At 44.9% G+C, this 15372-nt stretch overlaps 2 protein-coding genes across 10 annotated transcripts; one reads left to right on the plus strand and one right to left on the minus strand.

Moving 5' to 3' along the window:
• Positions 1–194: 194 nt before the first annotated feature.
• hdhd5 (haloacid dehalogenase like hydrolase domain containing 5) lies at positions 195–6569 on the plus strand. The gene is made up of 8 exons (XM_035737846.2): positions 195–558; positions 1186–1389; positions 2463–2575; positions 3441–3534; positions 3711–3744; positions 3825–3999; positions 4109–4297; positions 4437–6569. Exons 1-8 carry the CDS (start codon positions 445–447, stop codon positions 4846–4848), a joined length of 1335 nt encoding a protein of 444 aa, XP_035593739.1. The 5' UTR covers positions 195–444; the 3' UTR covers positions 4849–6569.
• Positions 6570–6623: 54 nt separating this feature from the next.
• Positions 6624–13485, minus strand: LOC118359339 (ras-related protein Rab-19). Of its 9 annotated transcripts, none has more exons than XM_035737849.2 (7): positions 13009–13485; positions 12461–12503; positions 10999–11054; positions 10709–10911; positions 9963–10151; positions 7862–8045; positions 6624–7655 (listed from the first exon to the last, which is right to left on the minus strand). In XM_035737849.2, exons 4-7 carry the CDS (start codon positions 10721–10723, stop codon positions 7387–7389), a joined length of 657 nt encoding a protein of 218 aa, XP_035593742.1. In that variant the 5' UTR covers positions 10724–10911; positions 10999–11054; positions 12461–12503; positions 13009–13485; the 3' UTR covers positions 6624–7386. The 9 variants fall into 9 exon arrangements, with proteins under 9 accessions (XP_035593742.1, XP_035593740.1, XP_035593749.1 ...); XM_035737847.2 differs by having other exon boundaries at positions 12461–12578; XM_035737856.2 differs by having other exon boundaries at positions 9963–10133; positions 10825–10911; positions 12461–12578; positions 13009–13484.
• Positions 13486–15372: the final 1887 nt, after the last annotated feature.

The raw sequence follows: 15372 nt of genomic DNA on the forward strand, positions 1-15372 counted from the left end.
TAATAACTAGATTGACAATGCATGTTTACACGTCAAATGCACATGTAGGAGAACAAGATACATTAAACATGTTTGATGTTTCCTCTGAACAGAAACAGACTGCAATAGAAATCTCTAAATCGAAACTTTATTTGAGGAAAGAAAGTTCATTGGCTCAATTCGATGTAGACAACGTCACTTCCATAAAATTGAGATGTGCGCAAGCGCGGTATGGGTTGACACGGACGGAAAGCAAGCTTGCCAACGCGTGGCCATCTGTTATTCATATGGCAGCATGCTATCAAGTTTAGAGATGGCACACTTCACTTTCTATTGTGTGTGATATAGCTAGCTATGTAGTTCCTATAGCTAGTTAGTGCTTGGTAGTGTAACGTTACTGCTGTTGGTTTTTGTCTGTAGTGATTGTTTTAGCTAACTTAAGCTTGTTAGCTGACGTTAGGGGAAATGGCAGAGTTACTGCAAAGATGTAAAGTTTTGAAATTTGGTTGGCGACTCCTGAAGTCAAGTCACACAGGAGCAGGCAAACAACTGTATATCTCATCACAGAGTTCCAGCAATGTAAGTCGAATGTTTCACTGTTGATTCTGGCTCGTTTATAGTTAGCTGGCTAACTAATTACCGTAATCAAACTTTGATTCAAAGTGTGGTCACTTCACATTCCAGATAGCTAGCTACAAATCTCCGTTTCAAACGCAGTTTTCCAATCTGGTGACTTTGATAGATTAGCTAGACAGTTTCCCCTGTGACACCTTTACATTTAGCTGTAGTTAATTAGCCATAGTCCCTGCCAAGCCTGTGTCCTAAAAATACCCCTCCCAACCGGCTGAAACTTGAAGAGCTGGTTGACGGGGACATAAAATAGTTAATGTAAACACACCACTTGGGTGCAGCCTGTCTTTACCTCTCCTGTCCATAGCTTGGACAACCCTTCTACAGTAGGGGACTAGTTCAGGACATTGCTGTTGAGTTGTTTAACTGTTTGGTTGGTCGCTGTGTCACTGCAGACTAATCCCACTACTAACCCACTTTAAAGGCCTACCATAAAGAAGATGAGGGTGGTCTGGTCCAGCATGTAGACCTAAGGCCTATACACATACAAGGATGCAAGACCATTACCATAAACCATTGTCTCAAAGTCCACTGAAGAAAGGCTGCACGTCACACACCATTAATCTGTCTCCACAGGGCCACAACTTCTTCGGGCTTCTCTTCGACATCGATGGTGTGCTAGTGCGGGGCCGTACACCCATCCCTGCAGCCAAGCAGATCTTTAGGAGCTTGGTGGACAGGAAGGGGAAGTACAAAGTGCCTGTGGTGTTTGTGACCAACGCAGGGAACTCTATGAGGCAGACCAAAGCTGAACAACTGTCGCACCTGCTGGAAGTGGAGGTGAGGGATGCGTCATATAGCACTAAACAATCCTGCACTAAAATCTGGGTCATACTGACATGTCTCGCCTTCTGGAGGTGGAGGTCAGCGATGCGTTTTGGTCATATTGTAACGAACAATCCTGGACTAACATCTGGGTTATATTGTCATATTGCACCCAACAATGCTCCACTAACATCTGGATCATGTTGCACCCAGCAATCCTCCACTAACATCTGGGTCATGTTGCACCCAGCAATCCTCCACTAACATCTGGGTCATGTTGCACCCAGCAATCCTCCACTAACATCTGGGTCATGTTGCACCCAGCAATCCTCCACTAACATCTGGGTCATGTTGCACCCAGCAATCCTCCACTAACATCTGGGTCATGTTGCACCCAGCAATCCCCCACTAACATCTGGGTCATGTTGCACCCAGCAATCCCCCACTAACATCTGGGTCATGTTGCACCCAGCAATCCTCCACTAACATCTGGGTCATGTTGCACCCAGCAATCCTCCACTAACATCTGGGTCATGTTGCACCCAGCAATCCTCCACTAACATCTGGGTCATGTTGCACCCAGCAATCCTCCACTAACATCTGGGTCATGTTGCACCCAGCAATCCTCCACTAACATCTGGGTCATGTTGCACCCAGCAATCCTCCACTAACATCTGGGTCATGTTGCACCCAGCAATCCCCCACTAACATCTGGGTCATGTTGCACCCAGCAATCCCCCACTAACATCTGGGTCATGTTGCACCCAGCAATCCCCCACTAACATCTGGGTCATGTTGCACCCAGCAATCCCCCACTAACATCTGGGTCATGTTGCACCCAGCAATCCCCCACTAACATCTGGGTCATGTTGCACCCAGCAATCCTCCACTAACATCTGGGTCATGTTGCACCCAGCAATCCCCCACTAACATCTGGGTCATGTTGCACCCAGCAATCCCCCACTAACATCTGGGTCATGTTGCACCCAGCAATCCTCCACTAACATCTGGGTCATGTTGCACCCAGCAATCCTCCACTGACTGGTTCTGTGCTTTACTGATTGTTCTGCTTGTGTTTTCCCCTGCAGGTGTCTCCAGACCAGGTGATGCTGTCCCACAGTCCTTTGCGTATGTTCAGTCAGTATCACAACATGTGTGTGCTGGTGTCAGGCCAGGGCCCAGTGCTGGAGGTGGCTCACAAGTATCCTTACTAATCTCCAGGCAGAGCAGTGATCATGGGGGTGACTCTTTCCATGACATTTGAAGAGAGGGAGATTACCTATGTAACAGAGCAGCAGTGATAATTGGGATGACGACTTGGGAGATGTCTAGGGATATACACAACATTTCAGTAATGTAAAAGGTGCTGAATAGCAGTATGTTTTATATAGATTAAGTGTCTCTTGTCCTCTAAAAGGATATCCTTTCACAGCCAACTATGTTAAATGTACACTGGGATCAAAACTGAATACATCTATTGAGCAAACTCGGCACACATTTGTTTTCCTCAGCCATTCAGTAACCCAAGAAATATGAGGTCTTTGTATACATTTGGGCTTAAACTGTTTGGTAAACAGTAGGACAGTTTAAAGGGGAAATCTGCAGTTTAAACAATTATAAAGCCCTCCCATTGTTGCAGTAAACAGCTGAGGGATGTTGTTGGAGAATTATAACCACTCTCAAATTCATAGACAGTTTTTGATGCAAGGACTGACCATGATGATAAATTATAGTTTAAGCCATGTGTTGAGGCTTTAGTGTTTGTTTACAATTGTAAAATTTACAAACAGTGGAGTAAAACAAGCCTCTATTTTGGGTTCTCATAGGGTAAGACAGTTGAAATAAGCTCATGAGGTATTTATAAGTGATATTCAATAATCAATGGGTATATCATTAATTTAAAAGTTCAATGATTTAAGTATAAAGTGCAGATTGTCCCTTAAATGCCAGAAATCCTTTTTAAATGATCATTGTCGTGCTGCTCTCCCTCTATGAATCTGTTGCATTGTCTTGCTCTGTTTAATGTTCTGTTATTTTGAGTTTGACCTTAACCTATCCAACACCAGTCTGGGATTTCAGAATGTTGTGACCATAGACATGCTGAGGGATGCCTATCCGCTTCAGGACATGGTGGATCACAACAGAAGACCCAAAGACATGGTGAGGGTGTAGTTGGAGGAGATAGGGCGTGGTTTGGGTTGTGTTCAGCAGGAACAAAATAATAATGGTATGAAAGAGGAGAATGGAGAGCTAAATTGGACATTTATGACCCATCAACTCTTGTGCATTTACCATTTGTATCTCCAGCATGTTTACAGTGTTGAATTATCTTACAGGTTCCACCAAGTAAAGATTTACCCCCGATAGAAGGTAATATATACAAATAAAACAAATTTTGAAACTTACAGAAGATTGATTTTTGACTGACTGTCCTTAACAATTTTTTTTAGCCATCATTCTGTTTGGTGAGCCAGTCAGATGGGAGACCAACCTCCAGCTAATAATGGACGTGCTCTTAACCAATGGGAAGCCTGGGAATGCCCTGACAACACTGCAGTACCCTCACATTCCAGTGCTGGCCTGTAACATGGACCTGATGTGGGTGGCTGAGGCCAAGAACCCCAGGTGGGAACACACGCGCTTCCACTCAGAGCATACCATCAAGGCAATTTGGGTCTTGTAGCCAAATTGTTGTAAACAGAACATGTGTGTTGTAAATATCCCTATTTGCTAGGTTTGGTCACGGTATGTTTCTGGTGTGTCTGGAGAGTTTGTATAAGAAGGTGACTGGCTGTGAGCTGAAGTATGAAGCTCTGATTGGAAAGCCCAGTGTGGTGACCTATAACTATGCTGAGCTGCTCATCAGACAGCAGGCTGAGAGTCTGGGCTGGACTGAACCTGTGGAAAGACTCTACGCCATTGGGTGAGACTGCCTGCCTGGGTTACATACTGTTTACACCATCGGGTGAGACTGCCTGCCCGCCCAGCATAGATACTGTTTTAATCTGTGTATTCCATCTTGACTAACTCAAGCCCCCTTAACTCTGCTGTCTCTCCCTCAGTGACAACCCCATGGCAGACATCTACGGTGCCAACCTCTACAACCGCTACCTACAGTCCTGCCACCGCACCCGAGCCCTGATGCAGCTCGGAGGGGGGGAGCCGCAGAGCCAACCCCTGGAGGACCCCCACGAAATGACCTGTGCTGAGATGGGAGGAGTTACAGGGGCGTACGGGGGCGAGGAGCCCCTCCCTGTGGGGTGCAGCTCCATCCTGGTGTGTACGGGGGTGTACAGCCGGGACCAGCAGGAACTGCCCCCTGACCCCAGGCATTCTGTTACAGAGCATCGGATCTTCCACGGTCACAGGGACTTCCGCTTTGACCCCAACCTGACCCAGCCATCCTTCATGGTGCAGGATGTGAAGGAGGCTGTGGAGCTGGTGTTCCAGCAGGAGGGATGGCCTCTGGAGTAGGGGCCCGCGTCTCAATACGGTCCTGTCCCCTGGTCACAGCACTGCTCTGTCCCCTGGTCACAGCACTGCTCTGTCCCCTGGTCACAGCACTGCTCTGTCCCCTGGTCACAGCACTGCTCTGTCCCCTGGTCACAGCACTGCTCTGTCCCCTGGTCACAGCACTGCTCTGTCCCCTGGTCACAGCACTGCTCTCTCCCCTGGTCACAGCACTGCTCTCTCCCCTGGTCACAGCACTGCTCTCTCCCCTGGTCACAGCACTGCTCTGTCCCCTGGTCACAGCACTGCTCTGTCCCCTGGTCACAGCACTGCTCTGTCCCCTGGTCACAGCACTGCTCTGTCCCCTGGTCACAGCACTGCTCTGTCCCCTGGTCACAGCACTGCTTGCCAAGTCGATTAACAGCAGCTCAATGTCTGGGTCTCTGAGGCTTTGTTTAAACAGGCAGCCTAATTCTGATTTATTTTCTTATCTTTTTCAGAGCTGATCCGATAGGTCAAAAGACAAATGAGTGTCAAGAAAATCTAAATTGTGCTGCCTGTGTAAACACAGCCTCTCTTTGGTTAGGACAGGGTCTAATAGTTGACATAGACCCCTCTGTGACCAAGAAACCTCTAAACGTCCTCCTCAACCGCCTCACTTGGCCATGCTAGTACAGTCACTCATACAGCGAATTACATCACACGTCTAGAATGTCTGTGCACATTTACCATACTGTACTGCCATTGAGATTTCCCCTAACTTTTACATTTCTGTTACGTGTCCTGTTCTACGGAGTGTAGCATGCTGACTATACCTGCCAAGTTCCGTGCACGAGCATTGCAAAATGAATGTATGCATGTTATTCAATAGTTTCATCCAAACTGCACGCGGGGGTCTGTGTAGTCAGGTGCTAAACATAGAACTTTCAACTCACTGAATGTGAGGTTAACTAGGTTTCCCCTTTTGTGTTTTAATTGTCGGCTTTTGTCTTTCAAATGTGTCAATTCTACAATGATCCACAAAAAAAATACCTTATTTATTTTTGCGTAAACTAACCCAATATTTATTTCCCAGAACAAATTGGCTAGCGAAATGTCTCATGTGTTTCGACCTGTCCCCAAATGAATATAATTGATTTTGGTATTTTAATCTGCGTGTCATGAACGCGTCTGGTGGGGAGAAACAAAATCAACATGTGCACGATGATGTAATGCTGTCTGTTGTGGCTATCATGACTGTTTTTGGCTTGATTAATCATATTCTTAGTGGACTGAATACATAAAATACACTGATAGGCCATTTTACTTTACTGTGATGGGTTAGCTTTTACAATATATTTATCTGTCTGCCATGCTATCCAGACTTGTTACAGGAACAACTTCATGCAAGTGACCAGTTTAAGTCCAGGAATGTTCTTTGATGGACTTCTTTGATGCAAGGCTAGTTGTTCCATTTACCATGAACTAAACAGGTGCTACATATCTGGCTGTGTTCAAGTAAGGTTTGGAGTGTCTTTCAATAGCCATTAGCATGTGAAGGCAGGCCATTGTGGGGATGTAAAGCATTTTGTGGTATTTAAAAATATATTTTTATGTGATTGTTAGGGAGTGTTTTTTGCAGGGATGTCAACATTTTTAGGTATGTTCAATTGGCCACTGTTCTGAGGGAAAGATTTGACTGGAATTGTCATAAATGCAACACTGTATTTGACAAATTGAAGGACAAAATAAAGCTTTCACTGAAACCAGTCTCTTCCCCCCCCCTGTGTCGTTGAAATTCAGTACTGAGAGAGACTTGGTAATTTCTTCAAACAATCATCTTTATTTAATATTGATCAATTATTGCAATAATGAGACTGTTAGGCTGAATCATACAGACAATGCAGTTCATATAGCTAATACCCAGAACGCTTGGTTCCACCCCTCCACTATATATATTTTTTGGGGGGGGGCACCATGAGCCACTTTGGGCTCATCCTGTCTTTATTTTCTGCTGGTGTTATCTTAACCCCCGACCCTGGCCTAATTTCCCAGGCCAGGATGTTTAAGAACCATTGAGGCCTTTATTCTACTTCTAACAGTTACAACCTCCCCACATCCTGTCCCTGGGAAGCAGAGTGGACATCATAACACTCAGCATTAGCAGGATAAAAATCTCACTGTTTATGTAAATAATTGTTACATATCCAACATAAGGTGAATACATAATCCCCCCCCCCCATACCCCATATACTATAATCCACAGGTGGCAAGGGATACTTAACATTAAGTACTGGTAACAAGTGTTTGACTACTGGCAGCCATGTTTAAACTACTGGAAAACTCAGTGGCAGTGATAGTCGCCATTATCAGTAGAGTACTCAAATCACATCCACACAATATAGTACACTCATCCCCTATCCCGAAGCATACTTCCTGACAGCACCTGTAGAAGTAAGCAGTCAAAAACGAGTGGGCTTTGTGGCTTTACATCTACAAGGGCAAGTGTCAAGGGACTGTAGGCGATGTTGATTCCAAGTTATCAGCACCACAAACCCTCTCCCACGCTTCCTGTCAATTCTCTCAACAACATGACTCCCTGTTTGTAGGATCGGTGCCATGGATTGGATGGGAGTTTGGGAAGAAGTGTGGGGAGGCCTTTGAGTGTTGGTCTGTGAGAGCGAGGCCGTTCCTCACCATCAGCTCCCGGGCCATGAGCATGAAGGCTGCCTCCACATTCTGGGCCTCCTTCGCAGAGGTCTCCATGGCGGCCAGCGCACCCCGCCCCTCAGCCAGGGTACAGGCATCCTCAAACAGCACCTGTCTCTCCGCCTGCCGGTCTGACTTGTTCCCTAGGAGAGAAGAGAAAAGGAAGTTACAGAAGGAAATGTGTCTTTCTATTTTAGTTTCTGTTGATGAACGTTTGGAAGAAAGTTGGTGTCAGACATTTCTCTCACCTGCCAGAAGATGAGCACCACATCTGTTATGTCATTAACAACTTAAGTAGGCTTTTTAACAGAGTTTATATAAAACCATGTGTTTCCTGTGTCCCACCCACCAATGAGGATGAGCACAACGCTTGCAGCCCCGTCTTGTTCCACTTCCTGGATCCAGTGTGTCAAAGAGTCAAAGGTTGGCCGGCGTGTGATATCGTAGGCCACTATGGCGCCGTGGGCGCTGCGGTAATAACTCTGGGTGATTGAGCGGAAACGTTCCTGTCCAGCTGTGTCCCACACCTGCAGCTGAGGAGACAAGACGACAAACACTTCAGCTGGAGAACACACACACACTAATTCCTTACACACACACACACTAATTCCTTACACTAATTCCTTACACACACACACACACACTAATTCCTTACACTAATTCCTTACACACACACACACACACACTAATTCCTTACACACACACACACTAATTCCTTACACACACACACACACTAATTCCTTACACTAATTCCTTACACACACACACACTAATTCCTTACACTAATTCCTTACACACACACACATTAATTCCTTACACTAATTCCTTACACACACACACACACACACACTCAGCTAAGGAACAAAGTGTCTGTTGAAAAACCACCCCTAGCACCTTCCCCAAGATCGGTGTAAGCATGGAGAACATTCCCCTAAGCACATTGGAAGGCCAGCTGGAGACGTCACCATATTGCTTACACCTATCCAGTCACTTCGGCAAACACTTAACAGGGAAGGGACTGTGGGTTGTTTATTTACTTCTATACATCACTGTGGAGGAGAAACTGGTACAGGGAGGTTTGTCACTAATTTATGGACAAGATGTTAAGGTCCAAAATCATCTCCCTTCCCTTTTTCAAATACACAGACAAACATGCACCTAGTGGTGTGGGGGCTGTGCTTTGGCAAAGTGGGTGGGGTTATATCCTTCCTGTTTGGCCCTGTCCGGGGGTGTCCTCGGATGGGGCCACAGTGTCTCCTGACCCCTCCTGTCTCAGCCTCCAGTATTTATGCTGCAGTAGTTTATGTGTCGGGGGGCTAGGGTCAGTTTGTTATATCTGGAGTACTTCTCCTGTCCTATTCGGTGTCCTGTGTGAATCTAAGTGTGCGTTCTCTAATTCTCTCCTTATCTCTTTCTTTCTCTCTCTCTCTCTCTCTCGGAGGACCTGAGCCCTAGGACCATGCCCCAGGACTACCTGACATGATGACTCCTTGCTGTCCCCAGTCCACCTGGCCATGCTGCTGCTCCAGTTTCAACTGGCCTGGGCCCTAGGACCATGTCCTAGGACTACCTGACATGATGACTCCTTGCTGTCCCCAGTCCACCTGGCCATGCTGCTGCTCCAGTTTCAACTGTTCTGCCTTACTATTATTCAACCATGCTGGTCATTTATGAACATTTGAACATCTTGGCCACGTTCTGTTATAATCTCCACCCGGCACAGCCAGAAGAGGACTGGCCAACCCACATATGCTCTCTCTAATTCTCTCTTTCTTTCTCTCTCTCGGAGGACCTGAGCCCTAGGACCGTGCCCCAGGACTACCTGACATGATGGCTCCTTGCTGTCCCCAGTCCACCTGACTGTGCTGCTGCTCCAGTTTCAACTGTTCTGCCTTATTATTATTCGACCATGCTGGTCATTTATGAACATTTGAACATCTTGGTCATGTTCTGTTATAATCTCTACCTGGCACAGCCAGAAGAGGACTGGCCACCCCACATAGCCCGGTTCCTCTCTAGGTTTCTTCCTAGGTTTTGGCCTTTCTAGGGAGTTTTTCCTAGCCACCGTGCTTTAACACCTGCATTGTTTGCTGTTTGGGGTTTTAGGCTGGGTTTCTGTACAGCACTTTGAGATATCAGCTGATGTACGAAGGGCTATATAAATAATTTTGATTTGATTTGATTTGAGGAAAACACTTACACCGTTCATACACTCAATTGTAGTCATTTGGCGTACACCCAGAAAATACACAACGAGCAGTCAAATGTTAGATCATCCCTGTTCTTTTGACTACGAATACAGCAGAGGCAGAAGGATTTGCACTGTGTAAAGACAGTTGCGATAGCAAGGCCTATTGACCAAACTGAAATAATGACACAGCTAAGACAACATGTCCTGTACTTATTATTGATTATCCTAGAAAAATAGAGAATGTACACATGCACCTTACCTTCACATTCCTGCCATTGATGAGCATGGTTCTGACGGTGAAATCTACCCCGATAGTGTTCTGCTGTTTCTCCATGAAGACACCAGACTTAAATCTCTGGACCACACAGGTCTTCCCCACGTCTGAGTCTCCCACCAGGACAATCTTAAAGAGGAAGTCAAAGGAGTCGTCCTGCTCCGGCACAGAGGACTGCATGGTAAGGGATCACCACAGGGCCAGTCAGACACCACTAAACTAGAGCCAGGCTGACATGCCCTGCAGCAAGTGACAGAACTGGTTCTCTACTCTGTATGTTGTTAGGTGCATCAATAACAGTTTAAACTGTTGACAGAGATTGGTCACATCCTACTCAGAAACATGGGGAGAACTCTTCCTCACGAGGAGCTAAAGAAGTACATGAATATTTCATACTTGGAACTGTGCCCTTTTTACTTATTCAGTCTTGGGGAACTGAATAAACAAAACAAAAAAATGGTAGTTACACATTGCTGAAGAAGTATTGAAGATAAGGCTTCAGTAGTCTATATCCTCTACAAGTGTTCCCTACTCTGCACCGCTTCAGGTATTTCCTCAGGTTCAGAGTTCATTACACACTAAATAAAATGTTGACCTCCAACAGATTCCGTCACAGTAGAAACAATATAACATATTGTTTCACAATATATCACATATAACATGTTATTCCTCAATGTGCTGGAGCTTTTTATTTACATTTAGGATAGGTTGTATACATTCAAATCACTCACATTCTTTGTGCTCATTCATCCAACTGCTTCCCTGTGAAGTTAGTGTACTTATGCCTCTCCACTCTGTTGTTCTCCCCACTCTCATTGGTTCACAGACTACTAAGGTACCCCCCTACCATTCCTGGCAGGTGCAAATTTCAGATGCCTGGCCACCTGCACCGCTGCATCTTGGGAATTGTAGTTTTCTAGGCAAGGTCCAGGGTCTGTGAGGACAGGAAGGAGGGATTAGTCAGTGAGAAGTTTCTTGTTTATCAAGAAATCACATCTAAGACTTGTCTCTGGGTGCTTACAAGGCTCACTACTGTAGGTACACATCCTTCAGCAGAGGGAATCACTATAGCTGCTCCTGGAGAAATGGAAACACAACTCTTTTGTCTCGACAGGTATCATTTGTACCCCAGCTGCATATAACACACTGAGAAACACACACAGGAAGACAGAGACACATGGGCTGCCCCTCTATCACTATTTGCCACCTCCTGACTACCGTCAACTAATACATTCCAGTGCATTCAGAACCACACGACAAAGGCTAAGTCTAGAGCAGGCAAAAACACAAGACAAACACAGGCATTTACCAGTAGATCAGATAGATTGTAACTTCCATCAAAGTAATTGTCTGCATCATTTCCAATACTGTATATATACATAAATATATATTTCCCTTAGTTATTTTCCCCAAAACCTACCACCCCTCCCCTAGTTGGAGTACACTAATGGACAACAACACTTAGGCTTCTACTTCCAGCCTATACATACTATATACATTTTACGGAAACAGTATATTTGACAAAAGTTATATTTAGTTTGCTTTTAATCCCATTCTTTAGCTACCCTCAACCCCTCCCATCTACATCTGATGAGCATCTAGTTTTGATTTCTATTTGCCATATATTTTGAACTGTGTTGTTTAACAAAAGTTCTGAACCCATTAACAGCCCCAGTATATTTTACATGAGTTATCTTGTTGTTTTTAGACATCTTGTTAATGAGGGCTGATTTAATTTTCTCTGTATAATGAATCCATTTGACCTCAATCCATACAATGACCTCACAGGGAGATGTTAAGAGTCTACTGTTCTGGAAGTCAGAGACCCCCTCTTCTTCCTCTCTCTACCCACACACTGGTTCGTTGACATCTCAGCCCACAGAAGCACATGGCAAAGCTGGACACAGAACAATGCATGTGAGTGTGAAAGGCACTGTGCACCATGGCTGGCCACCATTTTGTTCGTCTGTGTGTGTGTCACATGATGGTTCCACATTAAGCACTGTAGCCTGAGAAATGTTTATCTTTCACCATATCTCCTGTTATTGGCTACACACACACACATCCTACTATTGACTACATGCACACAAACACCCACCCAATGACACCATATCTCCTGTTATTGATTAATATTCTACAGCTCTCTACTGATGTTAGCATTTTTGTTAGCATTTTCTTTCCACTGTATCTGTGAAATAGTTTGGGGAGAATTCAGACCGGAGTTAAGCGAGCGTAAATGGAACTTCTTTCCCTTTTTAATGAATATTTTTTTGTAAGGGTATTCTGACCTTCTATTCTGGACAAAGCATGTGCCAGCCAGGTATTTGTTTGGGGTGGAGCTTGCAGAAATTGAGGTGTGGCAGAGGTGTGTCTACAGATACGCTGTATTCTGACCTTGACTTAATTCCCTCATAATTAGCATTCTCCACAAAGTGTATATGACACAATGACAACCATAAACAAGGTGAAGACCGTTATGTTACCTCGTGGGCAGCCGGGTGCCTTGGGACTGGGTCGACTCTTGTCCTGAGCACAAAGCCATTTCTTAATTAAACTTCCCCTCTGCTCTCTGTCTGCGCTCCCTCTACTGGCTGCCTCCTCCTGTTACAACACAAGCGCTCCAACCTCAGTACCGGAACATCTCATACTCGTTTCCATGGAAACCAAAGTTATGTTGTCAGAAACATTCAAACCCTAGTTCAAATGAACATTTACAGGATTTGCCTTACGTTAATTCAGTTCCACGAGTTCATATCAACTTGTATTCAGAGTAACAAACTGCTGTTTGCTTCAATAACATGGTTCAGTTGTGTGTTGTTGCTGATTAGTTAGCACGAGGAGAGAGAAAATGGGAATATTTAGCAAATGGCTAGCATGTAGATCTCTTCTAACAACTGCAGGCTAATGTAGAGTGCAAAGCATCAAATCATTTCCAAGATTTTCATCAGTTTTCCTCTTTTTCAATTCTTACAGTTAACGGTTCTGAATAATTATGTGAATAATTCCACAAGGCTCCTGTTAAGGAACCTACATTCTCTGTATTTTCTCCAGGTTCTTCCTCAGTCACCACTCTCTGTACTTCTCCTCTGCTTTCTTTTCAATCTCCCTCTGCATCTCCTTCTGCTCCTTGCTCTCTTTCAGCTGTTTCTCCTGGAGATGGCAAACAACAACACAAAAATGACTCCCGCCTTTAGGTGCCCAGATACTGTACGCATTAGAAAGCACACAAACTGCATGGTTCCTCTCTGGGATTGTGTTAATAACTGGGTGAAGAAGGGGGCTCTTCATCTGCAGCCACTCCTGAATCTCCTCCTCCACCACCTTCTTCAACTACTGCTCCCTCTCCTGTTCCTCATTCCTCTCCTTCAGTAGGCGCTCCATGTGGAGACATTTGCGACCCTAATTTACAGAACTGAAAATATCAATATTTATCAACAACTAAATGATCAAATTCTGACTCAAATGCAAACAGGAGTTGCCGAACCGAAGAAGAAACTAAAAAGATATGCCAGTACACCTCCTCTGCATTCTTTTTGCTCCTCTTTGGCTTTGTTGACCAGCCTCCTCTCTCATGCAGAGAGAGAGATGCCTCTGGATCCTCTGCCTCAGTTACTGCTGTCCTCTCTGGGGGCTTATGTGGTGGATCATGTTTCCATGGCAAAAATCAAAACACGAAGCAGACAGACTCTTTGGTCCTGCTTGCTGTATGTAAAATATTGTGTGCTATAGCTTGGAAAAGAAATACATTTAACTCTGGATGACAACATAATGATGTTTGTTTCCAACATTAGGGTTGTTTTCCTAAAGAAGTTAAATCCGCTTCGTGTTTTGTTTCCTTGCCACGATACAAACGAGTATCGCGATACTGGTGTCGCCCTGGCCCTAATGGATTGCTGTCATATGTTATCCATATACTGCTTACAGAGTAAGGAAACCAATGTCACATTTTGTAATTTGGGTGAACTATCCCCTTACTTGTTGATGAGGGGGATCAACCCTAGCTAAACAGCAGGTGGTGCTAATGACAATTTAGCTCATATTCTGCTTAGACAAGTTGGGTAATACTGCTCTTGTACACCAACCATATCTAATGGGTGAGAGGGGTCTGGTGTTTTTACTCTGTGTGGCTGAGGTGTCTTTCTGATGGGCGTGGTGAGCTGCAGACAGGTCCTCATCACTCTCATAGCTGTCGTGGTGGTAAATGGGGGAGAGCAGAGGGTAGGTGGCATCGCGTGTCGAGTCATAGTCCACACTTTTGGATCGGTGCAGTTCCCTGCCACTGTTCTGGTACATCTTCAGAGGAGTTCAGCTTACACTCTTGGAAGCGGAGGCAGGGAAGCTTGACATCTTCCCCCCTGTTATCATACAAACAAATGACTTGAGCTAAGAAAGAGCACAAGCCATTTTTTATTTTGTGGATCCTCTTGCTGATGTTTAAACAATTTGATAAAATATAGATGTCAGCAACTAAGCAAATCTATGCAAAGGGGATCCTAAAACTGAACAGCAACTCCTATGAACAGCAGTAATTAATGTTAATCTAGCGACCATCATGTACATGGCTACTTGAATGTTTACAGACCAGACAGCCAAATCAGATCTTCAAAGACCCACCAGCTTGACCACACATTAGTAAAGTTATCCAAGCTATTTGCAGGGCTGAGCAGCCCTAAAAGCCTAGCAGACTGTTGTTGAACATGTTTAGGATTAATTACTGTAAAAGGCTCAGACAGCTAATCCTCTGGCACTAGCTTCCCTTGGCTAGTTAGCTATCTAGCCAGTAAGCAAATGAGCTAGTTACTAAGCTAGTTAGCTAACTATGCGTGCAATTTTCTGCTTTGCTTTGTCTCAGCCTCCAGTATCTATGCTGCAATAGTCTATGTACCAGGGGGCTAGGGTCAGTCTGTCCAATCTGGTGAAATTATCCTTGTCCAATCTGGTGTCCTGTGTGAATTTAAGTATACTCCCTCTAATTCTCTCAGGACCTGAGCCTAGGACCATGCCTTAAGACCACCTGGCCTGATGATTCCTGGCTATCCCCAGTCATGCTGCTGCCCCAGTTTCAACTGTTCTGCCTGCAGCTATGGAACATTGAACTATTCACTGGACGTGCTACCTTGTCTGTTGCACCCTCTACAACAACTGTGATTATTATTTGACCCCGCTGGTCATCTGTTACGGATACAGGTATCCTGTAGGTGTTTTTTTTTCTCGTTCTGCCCTAGTCACAGGTGGCAGTCATCAGTCGCCAATCAGTCATCAATCTAAAGACACACCTCCTCCTTTTCCCTTACCCAATCACATTCCCTTTCCCTTGGTTTAAAAACCCAGTCAGTTGTTTTCCCAAACTCTCTCTCTTTCTCTTTGGATTGAGCTATTATCTCTTTTTGTTTTG

This window comes from Oncorhynchus keta, chromosome 26, assembly GCF_023373465.1.
Source record: "Oncorhynchus keta strain PuntledgeMale-10-30-2019 chromosome 26, Oket_V2, whole genome shotgun sequence".
NCBI lineage: Eukaryota > Metazoa > Chordata > Actinopteri > Salmoniformes > Salmonidae > Oncorhynchus > Oncorhynchus keta.